The following is a 25,288-nucleotide window of genomic DNA, read 5'->3' on the forward strand; positions in this document are numbered from 1 at the left end:
ACAAACAAGCTGGTTGCATAACTTTGTATAAAGAAAAGCCGCAGTTTCAGCAACTTCTGTGTTTTCCCCACCTCCTGGAGAGTACAGGATCCGACCTGGCCACTTAGCACATGAGTGTGCTGACTTAGAAAAATGTGATAGCTCAGGATCAATTTCTCTTTCAGCCTGCCAACAGCACTAAGGATTTTCGTCATCTATTTGCCAAATCCCTTCATTAGATTTGGCTGTGACTCTTAATGTAAGGGCTGTGGGTTTGAGCCCCACATCGGGCAAGAGTACTGCACTGCAGAGGGTTGGACTAGAAGACCCTCAGGGTCCCTTCCAACCCTACAATTCTATGATTCTATACCAGGGTCTCCCAAGCTTGCATCTCCAGCTGTTTTAGGACTACAGTCCCCATCATCCCTGACCACTGGTCCAGCTAGCTAAGGATGATGGGAGTGGTAGTCCAAAAAACAGCTGGAGACCCAGGTTTAAGACACACTGTTTGATACCAATTCACCTCTCACATCACACACTTTGTACTCCAGATTAAGCTTTGTAGGATCTACATCAGTTCTGGGAAACCTGTGGCCCTCCAGATGTTGCTAGACTTCAATTCCCATCATCCCTGAATGCTGGGGGGGTGTGTGCTGCTGATAGGGGCTGGATTCCAACAACATCTGGAAGGCCACAGGCTACCCAGCCCTGACCTACATTATGGATTTTCAAATCAAATTTAGGCAAAAAGGAGAACTTGCTCTCTGGAGAATCATTTCTTGTCCGCACCACAACAACTGCATTCCACATTAATTTCTGCAGAGCTACAATACTGCCCACTCAGTTCCATGTTGCCCCCACCTTCCAAAAAGGAATGGGGGAGAACTTAAGAGCCCTAATGGACCTGGCTAAAAGCCCACCCAGTTCAGTATCCAGCTCTCACAATGGCCACCAGAAGCCTGGGAGTCCATCAGCAGGACATGGGGGCAACCCAATGTTCTCTGCTTGCACTTCCGGGTTGGCGCCATCGCCAAATGGCGGACTCCTCCGAGCTCCGGAGGGAGTCTGCTCGGCAGGGGCTGGGTTCTACCGCGCCGGCGACGCGGGGACCCTCAAAAACCATGGGCGCTGAAACCCATGGGCATGGTGACTCGGCGGGCACCGTTTGCGCCCCCCCGACCACGCGAAGGAGCCTTTTTAAAGGCTGCGGAGCGGGTGACGGGGGGGGGTGTGGTGCTGTGAGTCCTCCGCTTCCCCTGCCGAGCGAAGCTGCATGCCATTTGGCGGAGAGCGCTGACTTCTTCCATTGAAAATCTAGACTTAAAAGAATAACCCGTGAGTAATTGGAACTTGGATTAAAAAGGGGAATAAATTTTTTCTTAAATTCGGAGTGAGCGGGGGAGGTATAAAAAGGAAGTCAACCTCCCCCCTGTTGTAGAGGAGCTAAAGCAAAGGACCTGACAACTAAGATCGAGTGCAACCTTTTTTTTTGATAAAGTTATTAATTTCGCGATGGAAAATTATAAGCTGGGCTGGAGGAGAAGAGTGGAATGTGAATTAAAATACAACCCCCCCCCTGGAAACCCCGGGAGCGATCCATGAGAGCGCCTGGAGAGGAGAAATAGAGGTTTTGACAGCTATCAAAGGAGCTGCCAAAACTGAAGAACAAAAAGAGAACTTTGTTAAGAGGACTTTGCTGGTTACATTTGTTATAAATTGGATATAAACTGTTTAAAACAAGGAATAATAAGTTACTTTGACTGGTGGGTGAGATCGGGAATGAAACTGAGTTACTATAATCCCTCTAGAGGAGCTGTGGGTTATTACAAGTATCGCTGGCATGGAATTTGAATCGGACTTTTTATCTCCTGGGAAACTGCAGAAATGGAACACTATTTTGTCTACAGAGGTCTACACACTAAAGGAGACAATAGATTTATCTATTGAAGAATGGAAGGGACTTGACGTAATGTTTTGTTCCTGAATAACAAAGCCTCTGTAGAGGAATTACAAGCTTTTTGGAATTAGAACATTTGTGCAGGAGAGCAGGGGGGAAAAAAAAAAGAGGAGAAGAGGGAATAACAAGAACAACAAGAATAACAAGAACTGGACAAAGTTGGAAGATAGACCCCTTCCAAGATTGGACACTTGAAATTAAAGATGATTAAAAGACGGTAAAGACTATTAAAAAGACGGCAAAGCGGACTGGTGAAGGATTATGGCTTAGATGTGGGAGCTCTAGGAGACAGTAGATATTGATGGACATTGGGAACGCAACCGGGAAAGGGGGGAGGGAAATTTGGAATCCAAAGGGTGTTAAATTATATTTTATTCTTTTTTTTAATTTTTTTATGTTAATCTGTATCTTATATTAAAGAGGGGAACTCGTGGAAGGGAACAGGTCGATTTTAGGGGATGGGAAAATATTTTTTAAATTGGGTTAATGATAATAATTTTAAAATTTGGGGTAAGAATTTGCTGAATCTATTTGAAAGAACTGGAATATAAGAGGGGGTGGGGAGGGGGAAGTCCTGGAAAGATGATATTGAAAATAAGGCCTTAAATTTGGATGTTTTTCTTTTTTTGTTATATTTGAAATTTTTAATAAATATTATTAAAAAAAAAAAAAACGTTCTCTGCTTGCAGTTTCCAGCAACTGGTATACATGGACTTGCTAAAACTTGTTGCTTAAACACGAAGGCAGCTTTGCAGGAACCACTCTGAGAAAGAGGTGTGAACCACTAGCAGGGCCCTCCTTTCAAGAAGGCACCATTTGTGTGGGCAAGCACCTCTCCATGGCCGCTGCACTTTACAACCCTGCAATTCTTTGCAAAAGCAGAGTGGCGGCCCTAGAAAGGTTTGAAGACCAAAGCTTAGTGTGAATTTACAAGGCCGTGCACCATAGCTCACTGGGCAGAGCATCTGCTTTGCATCTATTTTTTTTTTAATAAAATTTCTGTTCTCATCCTGAAGCAAAGTTCTTAACCCGAGGTACTATTTCTGGGTTAGCAGAGTCTGTAATCAGAAGTGTCTGTAACCTGAAGCGCCTGTAATCCGAGGTACCACTGTACTTTGTTTTTTTTTAATAAAATTTTTTATTAATTTCCAAATTTTTAACAAACACAAAAAGAACATAAAAACAAACACAAAAAATCATAATTTCTTTACCTTATTTCCATAAACCTCTTTTCCCGGACTTCCCCATGCCTTCCCCTTTTTGCATCCTTTGTTTTAACAATTGTTCAGCAACCCTTCTTAGCCAATTAAATATAAATTCATTCTCCTTTTCAATTTCACCTTAAACTAAACACAATTTACCGCTGCAATTCTACGTTTTCCTCTCCCTCAGCATTTTAGCACTCCTCAATTTTGTAGTAACTCTTAAGATATATTTTAAACTTCTTCCAATCTTCTTCCACAGTCTCTTTCTCTTGGTCGCAGATTCTGCTGGTCATTTCTGCCAGTCCCATAAAGTCGATCACTTTCGCCTGCCATTCCGCCAGCGTGGGTAACTCTTGTGTCTTCCAATACTTTGCTAGGAGAATCCTTGCTGCCGTAGTAGCGTACAAAAAGAAGTTCTTATCCTTCTTCGGCACCAACTGGCCGACCATACCCAAGAGAAATGCCTCTGGTTTCTTGTGAAAGGTGCACTTAAGCACTTTCTTAATCTCATTATAAATCATTTCCCAGAAGGCCTTAATCTTTGGGCAGGTCCACCAAAGGTGGAAGAAGGTACCTTCAGTCCATCTGCTTTGCATCTAGAAGGCTTCAGGTTCCATCTCTGACATCTCCAGGTAAGGCTAGGAGACAACTCTGGAGAGCTGTTGTCAGCCAGCATGCACGGCTAGATGTACCAGTGGTCTGACTTGGTATAAGCGAGCTTCCTACGCTCCTAACTATATCTTGCATCTCAAAAGTTCATTAGTTATTGGCATATTTAGACAGCTAAGCTGATTGAAGTCTGTTCAGCAGCAGCAGACAATGCCAGGGAAAGCCAGCGTGGCTCCCCTCCCAATACTGTTGAACTCCCCTAAAACCCCAGCCAACGTGGCCAACAGGAACTGCTCTTGGCATCAGTCTGTCTCAAGAGGCAATGGAGTGAGCCTCCTCTCTGGGATGCAAGCCTAGGCAGTGTGTATGGAGGTTCTGGGCTACCCAGACAACAAGACTCTCCTATCAGCCTTCTTGGTGTGGCCCAAAGGAAATCTGAGCAATACTTTTGGCACCACCTTGGCTGCAGTAGTCGCCGGAAGGAGGAGTACACGGCGCCATCCAACCGTCTTAGGGGCTCCACTCTGGATTTGTGTTGGGTTTACTCCTGAGCCTTTTCTTCTCCCAAAGATGTCCCACAAAGCAGCAGGGCTGGATTTTCCCTTGGGGTTTACTCCCGAAGCCTTTCTCACGAATGAGTATAGCAGAGGTTTAGGAGCAGAGTTTTCCTTCTCCTAGATGAGCTACCTTCCCAGGCTGACAAACCCCATCTGCCCCTCACCTCCTTCAACAGCTTATTCAGAAAACTACCATCTTGACCATTGGACCCACTACTGGTCTCTTCATCTCAATCTGCTAGAGCCTGTCTTCGCATGCAGGGGAATTCCCTAATTCACCAAGGGTCCGAGACCCTTTGGCTACCCTCACTTAGTTTACCCAGCTAGTTGAAGCAGTTTTCTGAGTTGTGACTGCTGTCACATGCTGACAGTTTCTAGGAGCCACAGGTGAGAGCTGAGTGCAGGGTGGGGACCAAAGGTGGACAAGCTATCGCAGAAAGGGCATGATGTGTCCCCCGCCAGGGGTGCTACCTTTTCCCTAATACCCCATACACTCCTCGGAAATGGCTGACCAACAACATATGGAGGACCCACACTGACACTTTGTGCTGGATTTCTTCTGAGATGATGAGCTGTGGCTTTTGGAGGAGAATGTTTTTATTAAACAATGCCTGACACACTACAAATCAATTATTTCCTATTATATAGGAATATAATTCTGGTATATTCTGCATTTCCTTTTTGGATGAAATGACCAGGAGATGGTCGCAACAACAAATACACTTTGTTTGATTGACTGACTGACTGGTGGATGTTCGTAAGTGGCAGGCTTAAGTGTAGTTTCAAGGGAATCTTAAAGATTTTAATTTATTTTTAAAATGCAATTAAATGTAAGCTGGATAAACCATTAAGGTGAATGCATAAGAAGTGAACTCCTATGAAGATCTGCTCAGAAGGAAGTACCTTAAGCTCAATGGGACTTACTCCCAGGTAAGTATTTATAGGATTGCAACCTAAATGTATGGGAAACAGTAAACACATGAAGCTGCCTTATATGAAGTCAGACCAGTGGTCTATCTAGTTCAGTATTGTCTACACTGACTGGCAGCAGCTCTCCAAGGTGTCAGATGGATGACATTCCCAGCCTTATCTGGAACTGTACCTGAGACAACTGGCATGCTCTATCACTAAGCCAGAGCCCATTCAGTTGGATATTTCAGACTTGTTTGCTTTTCATGTTTCTCTCCAAATCCAGAAGAGCAAGAGATGTATATTTCCATTTTTTCACCCATCAAGCTCAGCCCTTGTTGGGGTCTTCTTCTTGGAGTTTTCCCTAAAGCACACAACGCTTATGCTTCGGCACTGTTGTTTTAACCTCTTAAACCACAGCACTCACTCAATGAATATTGGAAATAGAGATAATGCAATGCACTCTGAGAGCTTTAATTTGTTTTGCAGCCCAGGTCACCCTGTGCCTGATTCTTAAGAGCAGTCTTTCAGAGAACTCCATACAAATCCATGAATATAAATTGCTTCCAAAGGCTTTCTAAAATTCCTAGTAAACAGCTATTCACTGTCGTACGAAGAATATAAAGCGAGCCCACTCTTACTTAGCAATGGCAGTACTTACTTCAAAGCGATGAGCTGACCCGTCAGAGAGCTTCAGTTGCATTAAAATGGATGGCTGCAAAGCCCGAGCCAATGAGCTGAAATCAATCACATTATTACCATTAGAGTTGCTAGGGGAACAAGGAAGACTTGGACATGAGTCCTTTACATGTAGTGCAAAACAACAACAACAACAACAACAACAACAACAACAAAACCCCACAGGCAGTATCTGCTACATTCCAGGGGAATGTGTGCCTTTAAGCTGGACAGGAAACCGGATCCAATTAATGGCCACAACAGCTGGACTCTACATGTAAGCAAATGTGGGTATATGTGTAAAAAATACAATGCAAATTATCTTAAGATATAACCACTATATGAAAAACACAGGTGTCAGGGTTGTCTTAAGCATATGTGGCACTGGGGTGCAAAGACCTGCCCGGCGGCCCCGCCCCAGCCCAGTGCAATAAACAAGCCCGAGGCATTGGCAACTGAGCGAAGCCAGGCGCCTCGTGGTGTGAGCAGCATGCGCTGGGCAGGCCTCTCCACAGCCCTACACCAATCCCAGGCATGCAGGATGGTGGAGCTAGCCGGCCACTTCAGTGCCTCGCTGGCTTGCTCACCCCCGAACTCACAGTGCAGAGCTGCCCACAGCAGAAGAGCCTGCGGCGGCGCTCTGACGGGTGGCCACTTCCCCAGACTCCCAACTCTCGGGCCCCAGACTCTCGGCCTGGTGCCCCTGAGAACCTGGCTCCCGGGTGCCCCGCACCCTTGGCGCCTATGTTTAAGACGGCCCTGACAGGTGTTCTTTAAACCATGCACTCTTGGAGGAAACTGATTTTACAGAACCATTTCAATGAAGGTCTAGGCCCATTTTGGCACAGAAACTGCTTTTTTCATAGGCCTTTGGCTAATTAAACACTCTACAGCCTTTTAAACCGTGTGCGTGCGTGCGCATGTGTTATTGTTTTGTTTATTGTTAGGCTATGTATTTTTGTGTTTTTATAGTGTAAACCGCCTTGTGAGGAAGAGCAGCATATAAGATTTAATAAATAAATAAAATAATTGACGAGCTCTCCACAGTTTAAAGCATGAAACAAGATGTATTCCAGGAGGCTATGGTTACGTGCTTAAATAATCATTATTGCTGGTATCGTTTTATTGTTTCTTGTGACTTCATCATTCATATACTCCCCCCCCGCCCCCAATGAAGAAAAACTGCTGGGGCTGCCGTATCAAAGGCTCAAACAGCTGGACCACCATCACAGTATATTACCTACTGTGACAGGCAACTGCTCTCTTAAGATCTCAGGAGCAAGCCTTTTCTTCTTCCTATCAGAGAAGTTTTTCACTGGAGATGCAAAGGACTGATCTAAGGTCCTTCCAACAAGCCAAAAAAGGTTCCCTAACATTATAATCTATCCCATAGTATGATGTCAGCTGCTTTCAACCTGGTATTATGCCCCCCTCTAAATTCCTTAATTCCCCTAATGCTGGTCCCAGCTAAGTCCCACTCAGAGCAGAACCACTGAAATTAATGTGCATGACTAATTTTGCCCCATTAATTTCAATGGGCCCAGGTTTGGTTGAATGCAACCTGCTGCTCTCTCTCTCTCTCCTAGCAGTGGGATTCATTTCTGAAAGTGTTATGAGCATCAGTAAGGATGCACTCTCAGCAAACTAGCACGCAGGAAGTCAACAGGGTGGCAGGGGAGAGCAGTTTTCCATCACAGTGGTGCCCCGCAAGATGAATGCCTCGCAAGACGGAAAACCCACTAGACGAAAGGGTTTTCCGTTTTGGAGGTGCTTCGCAAAACAAATTTCCTATGGGCTTGCTTCACAAGATGAAAATGTCTTGCGAGTTCCTGCGGGTTTTTCCCCCTCCCCCCTTTTTCTAAGCCGCTAAGCCGCTTATCTGCTTATCCGCTAAGCCGATAAGCCGCTAAAAGCCGCTAATAGCGCTAATCCGCTAAGCCGTCAATGGGCTTGCTTCGCAAGACGAAAAAACCGCTAGACGAAGAGACTCGCGGAACGGATTAATTTCGTCTTGCGAGGCACCACTGTACAGTGGTACCTCGGGTTAAGTATTTAATTCGTTCTGGAGGTCCGTTCTTAACCTGAAACTGTTCTTAACCTGAAGCACCACTTTAGCTAATGGGGCCTCCTGCTGCCGCCGTGCCGCTGGAGCACGATTTCTGTTCTCATCCTGAAGCAAAGTTCTTAACCTGAGGTACTATTTCTGGGTTAGCGGAGTCTGTAACCTGAAGAGTATGTAACCTGAAGCGTATGTAACCTGAGGTACCACTGCGTTTCTCATTTGCGGAAAATTTTTCCATTCCTGAAAATACACTGTTTCATAAAGCTAATTAGAAACAGGATGATTGCATGATGATATCACTCAAACTGGGCAGTTTCAAAAACAGTAATTAATTCTCTGCTACCCTGCAAAGCAGCTGAAGGCCACCATCCCCTTACCTAATACACGACCCTGGAAGCAACCTTGAGTCATTATTGTTTGTTCAAGGTTTTCTAGCTGGATGAGAACATCCCTGTCTTAGGTGTTCCTGCTGCTTTGTTTTTAAAATAATCCTTAGTTGTTTTTATGGCTATGCTTGGAAACCACCTTGAGCCTGATATGAAAGACAATCTGTAAAATAAATTAATGAATTTGTATTTGCAAAAGGGGGCGGCAGGGGAGTTGAAAGGTGTTAAAACTGAAGCAGTTTAAATTTGATTTGATTTGAAACCAAAAGCACACATAATTCAAACATGGAAAATTAAATCTAAATAGAGTTAGGGCATGTGGGGAAACGTTCTGATTGAAAGTTATCAAAACAACAACAGCAACCCCAAATCCGCTGAAAAAGAAAACAATCTCTCTGAAAACTGGACAAGGACATTATAGCAACCAAACTGAGGGAAGGGCCTTTCTGGAGCCAGCCTTGTTGAACTTCCCCCAGAAGTAGAAAATGATTCACTGTGTGTGCCATTCTGCCAGCCAGTTGGCCTCTACCAATATTAGAAAAGAAACCAGCAGATGCCAAGAACTCAATGGCCAAGAATGAACTCTCCCCGTGCCTGTAGGCGAGGCTGTTGCCTGAGGATAAACAGGAAGTTTCTAGGGGAGCTGGCAAGGGATGGAAACCAAGAAGGAAGAAAACCCAAAAATGGAACCCACGTTCTCCAAGGAAGGACTGTTTACACCTCCCAAAACAACTAAGGGGAAGAATATTTAGCTATGTGTTCTCCAGTCTTTTGTTGGTGTGCAATATATAATAAAAGCCACTGTTGTGATAGTACTGTTGACTCCAAATAAATAGAGGGATCCAGCTCCCTCAACAGCTCCTGTCAGGTCAGGTTTCTCTACCTAAAACATGTTCAGCAGATTACCGTGTTTTTCGCCTTATAGAACGCATTTTTCCCCCTCCAAAAATGAAGGGGAAATGTGTGTGCGTCCTATGGGGTGAATGCAGGTTTTGCTGAAGCCTGGAATTAGGGAATAAGGGAATTCTCGCTCTCCAGGCTTCAGGAAGCTATCCGCAAGCCGTGGGAGAGCTGCGTGAAGTCGCGCATCTCTGCCACGGCATGTGGAGAGCTGCGTGCACCCCGAAGCCTGGGGGCGCGCTGAGCTCAGCGTCCCCCAGGCTTTGGGCTTCGCGCAGCTCTCCCACGGTTTGAGGATAGCAGCCTGTTCTGGGGGCTGGGGTGGGGGGAAGCTCGGGCTTCCCCCGCCCCAGCTCTGCGCCGGGGGGGGGGGAATTAAAAAAAAAATCTTTATTTCCCCCCCAAAAAACTAGGTGCGTCCTATGGGCCGGTGCACCCTATGGGCCGAAAAATACGGTACCTTGAGACACTGACTACCCGGCAACTACATAGAGACTTTGTTGAAGCAAGGTTCCAACAGATGCCTTCAGCATACTTAGAAGGGAGACACCCAGGAATTCCCAATATGGAACGCAAATGTATTTATGGATGCAATCAGGTCGAGGGTATCATGCAATACCTGCTGATTTGCCCCTTATATACCGTATTTTTCGCTCTATAAGACACACATTTCCCCCTCCAAAAATAAAGGGGAAATGTGTGGGTGTCCTATGGAGCGAATGCAGGCTCCTTGGCTTCAGCGATAGCAACGCGAAGCCTCCGAAGCGCAGTGGGATTGCTTCCGCCGAGCTCCAGAGGCTTTGCGTTGCTTTTGCTGAAGCCTGGGAGAGCGAGAGGGGTCGGTGCGCACCGACCCCTCTCGGTCTCCAGGCTTCAAAGATAGCTGCCTGAAGACTCTGGAGCGCAGCGGGAGCTCCCACTGCGCTCTAGAGGCTTCGGGTTCCTTTTGCTGAAGCGTAGGTGCCCCTTCAGCTAAGGTGCAGCACCCCTTCAGCCAAGCGGGAGGAGAAATGGAAGGGGCTCCATTTCTCCTGCCGCTTCACTGAAGGGGCGCTGCGCAGAGAGGGGGAGAATTATTTTTTCTTGTTCTCCCCCTCTAAAACAAGGTGCTGCCTATGGTCGGGTGCGTCCTATAGAGCGAAAAATGCACGGACAACTTTTTTTTTATCTCCTCTTCTCAGGCTGATCCCCCTCAGGAAGTGACAGTCGAACGCTTAGGCTTAGCTGATAAAAGATCTACAAATTACAAACCTGGTAGCCAAATTTTCTCTGTACCAGTTATGTTAATGCTTCCTAATTTTAAATATTTATGCTGTAAACTTTTTATGCTGCAAACTTTTATAGGTTATGTCGTGTGATTTCAGAGTCTTGCTCCTGCCTTTGTAAAGGCCTTTAGCTATACATAATAAATGGATGGATGGATTGATTGACTTTCAGCAGATCAGCTCCCTACTTCCCTGTCTGCTATGGCCTGGAAAATTACCAACTATGAGAATGGCAGACTGTCAATTGGCAACAAGAACACGATCAGGGTCCCTCTGGGTTTACATCTGTCCTGGTGGTTAGGCTTTTCCTAAATGTGCTTGAGAAGGTGCTTATTTTTTAAGAATGTGGCAGCTCTGCTGGGTGAAACCAAAGGCCTGTCCAGTCCAGCATTCTGTTCTCACAGAGGCCACACTGAGGCCTATGGGACGCCTGCAAGAAGGACATTCTCTTTCTCATGACCCCCAGCTACTGGAGGTAACACATAATCTTCATGATCATGTTTTCCTAACCAGGTGGGACCTGGCTGAGGGGAGATTTGAGTTTGCGGGGGGCACTTTCCCATCTGCCCAAACTGAGCCAGCCTCCACAGACACCCACTGAAAATTCAGGCATGGGCTTCATATATCCTGTACCTGGTAGAAATGGCCACATCTACCCTCCACTTGAAGTCTTCGATTCTAGGCAGCTTACTAGCTTGCTTCTGAATGGCCTCTTCAAGAGCAGGTTGCCTGTTGGTGAGAAAAAAAGAAACGGCACTCAAGAAAGCAGGAGCAAGACTCTTCAGAGAAGTGGTGCAATGGAACCTTTGTACCCCAAGAGCCACATTCCCTTCTGGACGATTTTCCAGGGGGCCACACCCAGCAGTGGGCAGGATCAGAGGCAAAAGCAGCTCGAGAGGCAAAAGCAAATTTTACCTTTGTATACCAAGCTAACTTTCTGCACACACTCACTTAGTTCTCTGTCCCCTTCATTCAGGCAAGCAAGAGAAATAGCCAAAGTTTAAGGGCAAATTCCAGCCAGGCAAAAACACTCAAGGAGGGTGTGCAGCAAGACACTGGTGTGGCATAGGGAGGGAGTGTGGCATAAGGCAGGTGTGTGGCCTGGAGAGAATCCCAAGGGCCAGACAGAGAGGTTGGGAGGGCCACATTTGGCCCCAGGGCCAAAGTTCACCAACATTACTCTGGAGGCAATGAACTGGGAAGACTGGAGTATGACTTCAGTGAATAATCTAAAGAGTAAGGTATACTACCATGACTAAGGAACATGGGCCAGTATTAGTGTCTGGGATATTAAGGGGGTTCTCTTGGTAGTTCCACCACCCACAAGAGAGGGCATTCTCTGTGGTAACCCCCTAATTCCCCCTCCTTAAAGTCTTTCCAAGACAGAACCAATAAACTTTCTGATGAATGGCTTGTTCAGAAATACCGTATTTTTTGCTCCATAACACTCACTTTTTTCCTCCTAGAAAGTAAGGGGAAATGTCTGTGCGTGTTATGGAGCGAATGCCTGCGGGTGGCGGAGGGGATCTGCTGCAGTCGTGAGCAGAGGATCCATGGTTCCCCTTCCTTCCCTCCTCCGTGGCTCGCTTTGAAACAGCAAAGCGGGAGAAGAGCCGCTGAGCGGGGAGGAGAGAGGGACAGAGAGCCTGGTTACAAAGCACGGATCCACATGGATCCTCAGGATTTTTGCACTGGGTCACCCCAAATTCACCATCAGATCACATAGCATGTCCATGGCTACAGCTTACACCAAAAAAATCACGCACCCACTGTTGCCTGGGGCCGCAATGGTGCAAAAACGTGGTTACAAAGCATGGATCCACATGGATCCTCAGGATTTTTGCATTGGGCTACCCCAAACTTACCGTCAGATCACATGTCTGTGGCCACAGCATGAACCACAAAAATCATACATCCACTGTTTCGTTTAGAATATTTTTTTTCTTGTTTTCCTCCTCTAAAAACTATGTGCGTGTTATGGTTGGGTGCGTGTTATAGAGCGAAAAATACGGTATATTAAATGAAAGAATAAGACCTTGTGGAGAGAAATATAGGTTAGGGAATGATGCAAATCTCAAGAAAGGGAAAGGGAAAAACTGAAAATCTGCAAACTTACCTGTTTCCAAAGACTACAGTGGCGAAGTCCACAATGAAATCTTCTGGAATCCTTAAAATAAAAGAGCAAATTGAGCCAAACGGCACATGAACCCCATTATGAAGTATATCCTTCTCCCAATTATTAAAGGAAGAAAAGATAGTAGCTTACTGGATGTGGGATTGCTTTTTAGGAAGTCCCCCATAAGGAAAGCCAGCACAACAACCTTGTGGTCAAACTATACCAGCGTCTTGGACAGTTGATTTTGTTATCACAAACGCTTCTCCGATGTTTTAATCCTCTAATGTTCAATTTCTGTTTTGAATTCTGTATATTGTATTTTGTAAGTTCGTTTGGGCCCCAGGTGGTGAAAAGTGGGGTATACATTTTTTAAAAAGGTGAGTAAATGGAACAGGAAAGTTTCCCTAGCTGAGTGAAAACCTCACCCAGAACTTCAGGGTAGGAGAGGAGTCGAGAGGTGAAGGGGTTGGGGAGCCAACAGTGATGGCGGCAGGAAGAAGAGACTGTGGCCCAGTCTCCACTATACGTTTAAAGTGGTATCATACCAATTTAAACAGCCATAGTTTCCTCCAACGCGGGTGGCGCTGTGGGTTAAACCACTGAGCCTAGGACTTGCCGATCAGAAGGTCGGCGGTTCGAATCCCCGCGACGGGGTGAGCTCCCGTTGCTCGGTCCCTGCTCCTGCCAACCTAGCACTTCGAAAGCACGTCAAAGTGCAAGTAGATAAATAGGTACCGCTCTGGCGGGAAGGTAAACGGCGTTTCCGTGCACTGCTCTGGTTCGCCAGAAGCGGCTTAGTCATGCTGGCCACATGACCTGGAAGCTGTACGCCGGCTCCCTCGGCCAATAAAGCGTGATGAGCGCCGCAACCCCAGAGTCGGTCATGACTGGACCTAATGGTCAGGGGTCCCTTTAACTTTACCTTAGGTAAAGGTAAAGGTACCCCTGCCCGTACGGGCCAGTCTTGACAGACTCTGGGGTTGTGCGCCCATCTCACTTAAGAGGCCAGGGGCCAGCGCTGTCCGGAGACACTTCCGGGTCACGTGGCCAGTGTGACATCGCTGCTCTGGCCAGAGCCTTTACCTTAGTTTTCCCCAAAGAATCCTGGGAACTGGCATTTAGGAAACCCCTATCCCGCACACAGATCTACAACTTCCAGAGTGGTTTAACAATCAATCCCTCTTGCCAAGGAACTCTGAGTATTGTAGCCCTAGGCAGGTTAAAGGGTGGGTGTGTCTCTGAACAACATTCAGCACCCTTAACAAACTACAGTATCCAGGATTCTTTGGGGGAAAGCCATGGTTGTATAAAGTGGTATGATACAGCATTAATGCAACAGCGCCGATGCATTTTTAAACCCCAGCCAAATCTTGGCCAGCAGGTCTCGAGTTCTCTCTCATTTTCTCTCTCTTGCTATGTCCAATGACAGGATGTTTCAAATGCAGCCTCTGCAGCACTTTAGTGCTTATGCAAAGCCTCTGCTCTACACCACCCGGCAGAGATTTTGACTAAGTCCACGTAACAAATGGCATATTTTGCTTGCTAATTAGAACAAGCGATCACACCCAGACAATACAGGCGGATTCTGCTTGTTATATCACCGTCCTTTGAAAACAGAAGGAAATGTTTTAAAAGCAGGACAGGGCGTCTCATTCAGAAATACCAACTGTCTTGCTATTAACAACAACAATAAAAAGTTTGTGTGTGTGTGTGAGGGAAGGTATTAGTGGGTAATTACATGCAGGCGAGAAAGATATAATTTAGAAGAATGGATAGAGGCCCATCTCTTCTATATAACATGCACTCAGCACCACATCAAAAAAAAAAAGGACGTGTTATACAACATCAGGGTGATTCTCCTGGCTTCCAATGAGCTCATTAGTAAACTATTACATGCAAAATTCCATCTGAGTGGGACGACAGGGCAATGCTTCTCTCCTAAGCACCAATAATCTCTTTTGTGATAGTTGGGGGTGGGGAGAAGAAGCTGCCAGCCATATTTCATCAGCTGATTTGTAATATTAACAGGCTACTGAATTAGCCTGCCTGAAAGCTGAGATGAAGCAGAGACCAAGCACACTTCTACACTATACAGCCAAAGCGTTACGATACCATTTTAACCAGGCATGGCTTCACCCAAAGCATCGTGGGAACTTTAGTTCGTTAAGGATGCTGCTAGGATGCCCCTATTTCCCTCACACAGCTAAACTTTAGAGACTTCCCTGGGATAAGGGACTGATTATTAAAGCACTCTGGGAATTGTGGCTATGTGAGGGGAATGTGTGTATGTGTGTGTGTGTGTGTGGGGGGGTTTCCTGACCCTCTGTGCCCTTAGAGCAAACTACAGTTACCAGGATGCTTGTTTAAAATGATATCATAGTGATTTAAGTTTACATAATAAATGGGGCCCAAGCTTAAAGTTTTATTTATTTATTGTATTTTATATTCTGCCTTTAGGGACGTGGGTGGTGCTGTGGGTTAAACCACAGAGCCTAGGGCTTGTCGATCAGAAGGTCGGCGGTTCAAATCCCCGCGACGGGGTGAGCTCCTGTTGCTCGGTCCCTGCTCCTGCCAACCTGACAGTTCGAAAGCACGTCAAGTGCAAGCAGATAAATAGGTACCACTCCAGCGGGAAGGTAAATGGTGTTTCCATGCGCTGCTCTGGTTCACCAGAAGCGGCTTAGTCATGCTGGCCACATGACCTGGAAGCTGTCTGTGGACAAACACCAGCTCCCTCGGCCAATAAAGCAAGATGAGTGTGCAACCCCAGAGTCGGTCACGACTGGACCTAATGGTCAGGGGTCCCTTTACCTTTGCCTTTATTTTCCAGGGATCTCAAAGGTGGTGCATATGGTTCTCCTCCCTCCACCCATTTATTCCTCACAACGACCCTGTGAGGTGGGTTAGGCGAAGAGATGGTGACTGGTCGAAGGTCACCCAGGGAGCTTCATAGCTGAGTGGGGATTCGAACCCTGCTCTCCCAGGTCCTACTCTTGACCATTGCGCTTTGTGTTTCAGCTGGTTGGAGTAAGCCTAGCAGCCTACAACTGAAACCTGAAATCTGTCAAGTTCTTTGACTGCCAGAACCACTTCCTGTGTGTGCTGGTCTCTCCCTCTTTCTCTATGTGTACGTCTAACTGTGGCCTAACGATATGTCTTCCTTAGCTCCTGCTAACACTGAGTGATCAACTGTTTGTCTAATTTTAAGAAAACCTGCCCCATTTCTAAGCCCTCACTATTCTCTCTTTGCAGAGGGCAGTGGAGCAGAAAAGTCTTATGCCCCCTCCATGTGCTCTGGAATGTAGGTGCTGCCTGTTGACATCACACACACTTGACTAGCCCCGCTCATGATATCCATGTGTTTCAGAATGGGCATCCGTAGTTTAGGTTCCCAAGAGCTGACTGCGGTCCAAAATGCCTTGAAGCCCATACCTCAAGGATGCTGGAGGCTGGGCCAACAGGGCATCCCCCAACCACTGCTCCCATCAACGTGTGGAGCCCTGCTTCATCCAAGTAACACATGAAGGGGCTCTATGGCAGGGGTGAGGAGCTTCAAGCCTGCAGGTATAACGTGGCCCTCCAAGCCTCTCCATCTGCACCCCAGGAGTCTGTCCAGGTCACTGTCCCTGCGCTGTGCCACTCTCAGGTATGCATTCCTAGCTGGAAAGTATTTCTCAACCATGATAATGCTTCTTGCTTTCCTGGTGGGAGAGAGGGAGGTGGAAGTATTTGTGTATGCCACATGGAGAAAGAGAGACCAGAAATTCAGTCTACCGTACAAAAGGTATGAGTCACACCTGTTGCTCCAACTACTTTTGCATCTGGTATCACCCACCACGGGGATGCAGTCCCCCTCCCCCCAGAAGTCTAGTTCTTCTTGGGCTGGGGAAAAAAGTTTCCCACCCCTTGCTTTTCAGAAACCACTTATGCATCATGTCTGACACAAGCAACTGCCAGATTGACCAAAAAACAGGCATACCTGAGCTCCTGTAGGTCTTCTTTAAAAACCTGCAAAACGAAAAGACAAGGAGAGTTCAAGGAGAGTTTCTGCAAGAACAAGGGTGGGTGCCCCTCAGACATCTGGGAAACTGGAAAGGGATCCAGAAGACAGTGAAGCCGCCCCCCCCCCGGCAACTGATGCATCCAAACCTCAGGGTGAGAGTATGCCAAGTCTGGGTGACCCAAGATAGGCAGCTTTCATGAGTGGCTGACACCACACACCTGACCAGTTGAAACCGTTCCCGGGGTGTGGCCTCTGTTGCATGCTGACAGAGTCTAGGAGCCAGAGGTCAGAGCTGAGAGCAGCATGGGGAGCAAAGGTGGACAAACTGCCCCAGAAAAAGGAGTATGTGTCCCCTGCCAGAGCTAGCTCAGTACTGTCTACACTGACACGCAGCAGCGATCTAGGATTTTAGGCAGAATAATTCCCCTGCCCTAACCTGGGAAATGGGACACGGGTGGCGCTGTGGGTTAAACCACAGAGCCTAGGACTTGCTGATCAGAAGGTTCGATTCTCTGTGACGGGGTGAGCTCCCGTTGCTCGGTCCCTGCTCCTGCCCACCTAGCAGTTTGAAAGCACATCAAAGTGCAAGTAGATAAATAGGTACCGCTCAAGCGGGAAGGTAAACGGCGTTTCCGTGCGCTGCTCTGGTTCGCCAGAAGCGGCTTAGTCATGCTGGCCACATGACCCGGAAGCTGTCTGCAGGCAAACGCTGGCTCCCTCGGCCAATAAAGCGAGATGAGTGCCGCAACCCCAGAGTTGGCCACGACTGGGCCTAATGGTCAGGGGTCCCTTTACCTTTAACCTGGGAAATAGCAGTACAGTCATACCTCTGGTTACGTCTGCTTCATGTTCTTTCAGGATACGTCCCGCAGCGACCTGGAAGTACCGGAAACAGTTACTTCCGGGTTTCACTGCTCGCCCATGCGCAGACGCGCAAAATGGCATGCGCAGAAGTGGCGAATCGTGACCCGCACAGACGTGGGCTGCGTTCTGCTCATGTTGTGAACGGGGCTCTGGAATGGATCCTGTTCGCAACCAGGGGTACCACTGTAATTGAACCTGAGACCTCCTACACGCGAAGCAATTGCTTTACGACTGAGCTAAAACATCTGGAGGGTCACAGGTTCCCCATCCCTTTTTTGGAGCTACCATCTTGCTCGTCTCACAGTTTAGCACATACATAGTTTTTATTGAGGAATGTGTATGCCTTCTACTCACTTCTTGCTTCAGAGACAATGTGGGCAGCCTCAAGGCCTCTCGCAGGAGAGTATACATTCCAGAGATGAGGACAGCAAGCTGTTCATCTGATAGTTTTGCATTCTCGGCAATCACTTTTACCAGTTCTTTGCAGTCTTTTCCTTCTAAGGCGCTGACAGTGACTGTTTGGCAAAATAACGATAAAGGTTAAGTTATCAACTTTGGCAGAGTCCCGCAAGTACAAGCACATAATTTCACCATGATCAAAAGCCCCTGGGAAAAGACTAGCGACTTTGCAATAGCAGCAGCATCTAGGGATCTGACACCATCTAGTCGTGCTTTAAAGGGGGAGGTTTGTGCACAAAACAGGGGAGGGAAATTTAAATGGGAAAGAACAGCATACAAACTTCAGAAGAGCCCTCTTGAATCTGGCCAATGGCCAATCTAGTCCAGCATCCTGTTCTCACAGTGGCCATCCCCAGATGCCTGCCAACTGGACCTGAGCAGAACACCACTCTCCCACTTGTCACTCTCAGCAACTGACATTCAGAGGCAAACTACCTTGAACAGTGGAGGCAGAACATAACCATGTGGTTTAGCTGTAAATAACTTTCAGAAGAGTCTCATTCAGTGTTTTTTTTTCTTAAAAAAATGTTTAGGGATACAGTGGTACCTTGGGTTAAGAACTTAATTTGTTCTGGAGGTCTGTCCTTAACATGAAACTGTTCTTAACCTGAAGCACCACTTTAGCTAATGGGGCCTCCCGCTGCTGCCGCATGATTTCTGTTCTCATCCTGAAGCAAAGTTCTTAACCCAAGGTACTATTTCTGTGCTAGCGGAGTCTGTAACCTGAAGTGTATGTAACCTGAAGTGTATGTAACCCAAGGTACAACTGTACTCTAATTTTGACTCAAGAAAATCACAATTTTACAGTCATACCTTGGGTTACAGACGCTTCAGGTTATGTTTTTTCGGGTTGCAGACCGCCAAAACCTAGAAGTATCGGAATGGGTTACTTGGGGGTTTCAGCGGTTGTGCATGCGCAGAAGCTCTAAATCACGCTTTGTGCATGCGCAGACGTGCTGCAACCTGTGCATGCACAGATGTGCCGCTGCGGGTTGCGGATGCTGCGGGTTGCGAACGTGCATCCTGCACGGATCACGTTCGCAACCAAGCGTCCACTGTATAGTTCAAATTGGGGAAAATAAATACAGCAAATGGACTAAAGTAAAAAGATTCACAAAATGTTTAGGGGCATGTGTACCCCTGTGTCTCCCCAGAAAAAAAAAGCACTGGTCCCATTTATTTCCCACTACTGTGGATAACTGCTCCCTCTAACAGCAAATGCATCTGCTGAGTGCCAAAAGGATTAAAACCCAAACCTGGAAACTGAGAAACAAGAGAGGTATCCATATACTCAGGGAAACACCAAGGTTTGCAAAGTACAAAAGAAAAAGGGTGAAAAATCCTAAACACACTTCAGTGAGGGGGGCAACCATTTTACACCCCCAAACCCCACCCCCAAAAATTTCAGCCTAATGAGGACTGAGCATACTTTATGACCACAGAATGTTAGGGGTGTACAGGGGCAGGGAATGGAATCAGTGTTCGAAATTAGCCAGGCGCCAGGCACATTTTGCACCTGACTTTTGACCACTTGTGACCAAGTGAAGATTCCTGGGGGCCATTATGGCACCTGACAGCTCCACCATCTGGAGGTGCATGCCTGGGAATCATTGGATCTGGACTGTTTTCACACACTAATACTCGATACTGCAGAATTCTATGTTATATTTTATTTACACCAGTGGTTTGAACCAGTGTGCTGTGAACCCCTTGAAGGATGGTCATGAAGGATGGTCATGGGTGACGCAAGCAACACTGGCCTCTGTCCCTCTTTCCCATCCTCCCTCCTCTGATGCCCTCTTGCATCTCTGCCCCCCCCCCCAGCTTGCACAGCTGTTTGTTGCAGCAGCACCAGCTATAAGCTCCCCAGGCGAATGATGCCTCTGGGGCTGGCCAGGGGGTGCTGGTTACCAGGAGATGAGTAAGCAAGCAAGCAGAGGAGGGAGCCCAGCCCGCTAGTCCTCCAGCCCTTGCTGTTGGGAATGGACAGACAAGTGGGAGGCCAGGCAGGCAGGCACTGCGCTGGCTTTTCTTGTGCTTGCTGTGTGCAAGGCCTGCCTGCCTGGGAGCTGAGTGCCTGGTGCTGATGGGGAGCCAGTCTGTCTTGGCAGTGCCCGCTGCTGCCTCCCGAGGTAAGGTGCTGGCCTCACGTTCACCTTTGCCCACTCTCCATTAGGCCACTAAGGCTGGGGGCATCCTCTGCCAGGCCCCTGTGGGCAGTGTGAGGAGGCACCTTTCTTTGGGGCTGGGTGGGGGGTAGCTCAAGAACCAGGGGCAACAGCAGCGGCTGCCCAGAGGACTCCCAAGGAGAGGGGAGGGGAGGCTGGGGGAACTCTACAAGGGAGGGTGAGAGGCTGCCAGCTCTGCAGGCAAGGGGTGACATAACTAGGCTCCTGAGCCCCACAGGTGTAAGGCAGAAAGAATGCAGTTGGTCAAGGGAGCCGTGGATTCAAAAGGGTTGAAAACCTCTGCTTTACACAATCAGAATGAATTTCTGCAGCCAAAATGCTTTTTCTGTGCAGCCTGGGCAGTATACAATATGCAGTATACAATAAAAAGAAAAACAACAACCCAATAGTCCCCCCCGCCCACAACAAAAACAGCAACACATTTTAAAAGGGCATACTATGTAAATTGATCAACCAAAGGCCTGGTTAAAAAGGAACACTTTTGCCGGGCGCCTAAAGGTGTATAATGAAGGTGCCAGGTGAACTTCCGTGGGAAGAGCATTCCACAGACGGGGAGCCACTGCAGAGAAGGCCCCTTACCGTGTTGCCACCCTCTGGACTTCATGTGGAGGAGACACACAAAGGAGGGTCTCAGAAAATGATATCAGGGTGTGGGTATAGGATTGAGTCCTGCGGAACCCCACAATGAAGGTCCACAAGGCTGAAAAGCATTCCCCAAGTAATTAATTCTTATGTGGTAAACATTTGTGCAAGCACTCCCCCTTATGGTAAAAAATGGAACTAGAATTGCAACAATAATTTTAAGACTCAGCTATTTTTAAGCACATCAATGTACAGTGGTACCTCGAGTTACAGATGCTTCAGGTTACAGACACTTCAGGTTACAGACTCTGCTAACCCAGAAATAGTACCTCGGGTTAAGAACATTGCTTCAGGAAATCGCGTTCCGGAGCTCCTTTTGCAACCGGAGCAGAACGCAACCCACGTCTGTGTGTCTCTGGGTCGCGATTCACCACTTCTGTGCAAGTGCATGATGTCATTTTGAGCATCTGTGCATGCACGAATGGCAAAACCTGGAAGTAACCCGTTCCGGTACTTCCGTGTCAGCGCAGGACGCAACCTAAAAAGATTTAACCCGAAGTGCCTTTAACCCGAGGTATGACTGTAATTAATTCTTCCGTGGTGAACATTTGTGCAAGCACTCCCCCTTATGGTAAAAAATGGAACTAGAATTGCAACAATAATTTTAAGACTTTACTATTTTTAAGCACATCGAAGTACTAGTAGATAAATAAGTACCGCTCCGGCGAGAAGGTAAACGGCGTTTCCGTGCACTGCTCTGGTTCGCCAGAAGCGGCTTAGTCATGCTGGCCACATGACACGGAAAAACTGTCTACGGTCAAACATCAGCTCCCTCGGCCAGTAAAGCGAGATGAGCGCCACAACCCCAGAGACGTCTGCAACTGCACTTAACTGTCAGGGGTCCTTTACATTTTTTTATTTTTCACACTATTTCATGGCATTTACACAGGCTGAGTAAAGGGACTGTCCGAATACGGATTTTAGAATTCTTCTGAAAGTGTTAACCTTTATTCTTGGTGTGACAAAATAAACATGTGGCTATAGCTCTGTCTTTCATTTTCCTGGGTTTAGCCAGAATTTTTTTTGGGTGGGGGCAGCCAAAGTTCCTGAATTTTTTTTAGGATGTCTATGTTGTTGAGCTTGGAGATCACAGGGAAAAATACCCGTAAAGAGGACATTACAGGGGGTATTATTATATAGTTTAATTATCTTTTATATTTATATATTTAATTGCACCTTTTCCCCTGATGTAACTCAAGCACAGAAAAAGCTATCATTAAAAAGCAATGAAATATTAATAGAATTAAAACTATATACATATGTAAAATCTGTTTTGTATTTTGTTTTTTTTTATAATAATATTTATTAATTTTATAAAACAAAAATCCACATAGATTATAACAAGATCTTTCTCATTAACTACGTTTCATTCACATCTTTGGACTTCCTCACATCTCTTGTTCCTGCTTTCTAAACACATAGATTTTTCTAGCAAATTATTCACTTAATTCAATTTATATCATTTAATTATCCAATATTAAATCTCAAATCTTATAATTTAAAACACTCTAGTTCTAACATATTGTTCATCCAAAATTTATCTTTTCTTTCAATCACATTTAAATTTATATTCTTTATAACTAATTTGTTGGAACCATCTTATTGCGGATCTTACATCTTTCTTAACATTCATACAGTTTACAATATTTTTGTAGATAGTCCTTAAAATTCTTCCAATCCTCCTCCACCAATTCTTCTCCCTGGTCTCGGATTCTGCCAGTCATCTCTGCCAATTCCATATAGTCCATCAGTTGCATCTGCCATTCTTCCAATGTGGGCAAATCTTGAGTTTTCCAGCTTTTAGCGATGAGTATCCTTGCTGCTGTTGTGGCATACATAAAAAAGGTTCGGTCCTTCTTTTGCGCACTCTGGTCCACAATGCCCAAAAGGAAGGCCTCTGGTTTCTTAAGAAAGGTATACTTAAATACCTTTTTCAGCTCATTATATATCATTTCCCAGAAGGCCTTAACCCTGGGGCAAGTCCACCAGAGGTGAAAGAATGTTACTTCAGCTTCTTTACACTTCCAACATTTATTATCAGGCAAATGGTATATCTTTGCAAGCTTGACTGGGGTCATGTACCACCTATATATCATTTTCATAATATTTTCCTTCAAGGCGTTACATGCGGTAAATCTCAGACCTGTAGTCCATAACTTTTCCCAGTCAGCAAACATAATGTTGTGCCCTATATCCTGTGCCCATTTTATCATAGCTGATTTGACCGTTTCATCCTGTGTATTCCATTTTAACAGCAAGTTATACATTCTTGACAGTATCTTAGAGCTGGGTTCTAACAGTTCTGTTTCTAACTTTGATTTTTCCACCTGGAATCCTATCTTTTTATCCAACTTAAAAACTTCTTTAATCTGAGCATAATGTAGCCAATCTCGCACTTTATCTTTTATTTTCTCCATACTCTGCAACTTCCAATTATCTCCATCTTTTTCTATTATTTCCCAATATTTCGGCCATTTGGCCTCCATATTGAGTCTTTTCGGGGCCTTAGCCTCCATTGGTGATAGCCACCTTGGGGTTTTGTTTTCCAGTAAGTCTTTATATTTTATCCAGACATTAAATACTGCTTTTCTGACAACATGGTTCTTAAAAGCCTTATGTATTTTAACCTTGTCGTACCACAAATATGCATGCCATCCAAAAGCATTGTTGAATCCTTCCAGATCTAAAACATCCGTGTTTTCAAGAAGTAGCCAGTCCTTCAACCAGCAGAAAGCTGCTGATTCATAGTACAACCTTAAGTCTGGCAGGGCAAAGCCCCCTCTTTCTTTAGCATCAGTTAATATCTTAAACTTAATTCTGGGCTTTTTGCCCTGCCAGACAAATTTAGAAATATCTTTCTGCCACTTCTCAAAACACCCCATTTTGTCCACAATCTGTAGAGTTTGAAACAAAAACAACATTCTTGGCAATACATTCATCTTAATAGTAGCAATACGTCCTGACAAGGAAAGTTTCAATCTTGACCAGATTTCTAGATCCCTTTTAATTTCAGACCAACATTTTTCATAATTATCTTTGAATAAATTCCTGTTTTTGTCTGTTATGCTTACCCCTAGGTATTTAACTTTTTTAACCACATTTAATTCTGTCTCTTTCTGAAACCTTTCTGATTCTGAAGGGGTCGTATTTTTTTCCAAAACCTTGGTTTTTTGCTTGTTAAGTTTAAATCCCGCCACCCGACCAAACTCATAAATCAATTGCAGTACCCTTTTGGTGCTAGGCTCTGGCTCCTGTAAAGTCAATACTAGGTCATCTGCAAATGCTTTAAGTTTATATTGTTTCGCTCCGACCTGAATACCCTCCACCAACCGGTCTCCTCTGATCATATTTAAGAGCACTTCCAGGACCGATATAAATAACAAAGGGGAGATAGGACAACCTTGTCGTGTTCCTTTTTCAATATTAAACTCTTCCGTCACCACATTGTTCACTATCAGTTTTGCCTTCTGCTCCGAATAGATTGCCTCTATCCCATTCTCAAACCCCTGCCCCACTCCCATTCCTTCCAAGTTTTTCTTCATAAACTTCCAAGAAATGTTATCAAAGGCTTTCTCCGCGTCTATAAATATCAAAACTGCTTTTGTGTTAATGTTTGTCTGCAAGAGTTCCAAGATATCAATAATATTTCTTGTGTCTGCAAACAAATGTCTACCTGGGAGAAAGCCTGCTTGGTCCTTGTGGATCACTTCATTTAGGACTTTTTTAAATCTGCTTGCTAAAATGTCTGCAAATATTTTGTAATCCACATTCAGGAGGGAGATGGGGCGGTAATTCTTAAGTTGTGTCTTTTCGGTTTCTAGTTTAGGTATCAATGTGATGAAGGCCTCTTTCCACGACTCTGGTGCCTTCTTCCCTTCCATGATTTCGTTACAAACCTCCATTAGTGGGTGCATCAAATAATCTTTCAATGTCTTATAATACTTGGAGGTGAGACCATCTGGTCCTGGAGATTTGCCCAATTGCATATTCTGAATGGCTTCTTCAATCTCTTGTAGTGTTATTTTATAATTCAGGATAGTTCTATTTCGCAGAGACAACCTTGGTAGACCATTCTTCTGTAAAAATTGTTCTATCTCCAATTCATCTTGCGGCCCTTGTGTATATAAAATCTGTTTTGTATTTTGGTCCTGGGACAACCTGGCCACCAAATTCTGTACCAGTTGAAGTTTCCAAAGCGTCCTCAGAGGCAGCCTCACCTCTGACACATTGCAGTAATCTAACTTTGAGGTTGCCAGATCATAGACAACAGTAGTTAAGCTATCCCTGTCCAGACAGGGGCGTTGCTGGGCCACCAGCCAAAGCTGATGGAAGGCGCTCTGGGCCACTGAGGCCACCTGAGCCTCACACAACAGCAAAGGATCTAGGAGTGCCCCCAAGCTGTGAATCTGCTTCTTCAGGGAAAGTGTAACCCCATCAAGAGCAGGCGACCTTCCAGCCATCAGGTCTGGGGAACCAACCACTAACAGTGCCCCAGTCTTATCTGGATT

The 25,288-nt window shown here is 45.9% G+C and overlaps 1 protein-coding gene across 1 annotated transcript in view; it reads right to left on the bottom strand.

Annotated features, from left to right (window-relative positions):
* Positions 1-25,288, bottom strand: part of COMMD5 (COMM domain containing 5) — a 43,962-nt gene that overhangs the window by 1,511 nt on the left and 17,163 nt on the right. Inside the window, exons 2-6 of the mRNA XM_079962940.1 lie at positions 17,845-18,005; positions 16,603-16,631; positions 12,624-12,674; positions 11,141-11,236; positions 5,878-5,953 (exon numbers count right to left, since the gene is read on the bottom strand). Of these exons, the coding sequence (XP_079819066.1) occupies positions 5,878-5,953; positions 11,141-11,236; positions 12,624-12,674; positions 16,603-16,631; positions 17,845-18,005 (413 nt within the window). The remainder of the gene's footprint in view (positions 1-5,877; positions 5,954-11,140; positions 11,237-12,623; positions 12,675-16,602; positions 16,632-17,844; positions 18,006-25,288) is intronic.

Source organism: Podarcis cretensis, assembly GCF_951804945.1.
Source record: "Podarcis cretensis genome assembly, chromosome: Z".
In the NCBI taxonomy this organism is placed as follows: Eukaryota; Metazoa; Chordata; class Lepidosauria; order Squamata; family Lacertidae; genus Podarcis; species Podarcis cretensis.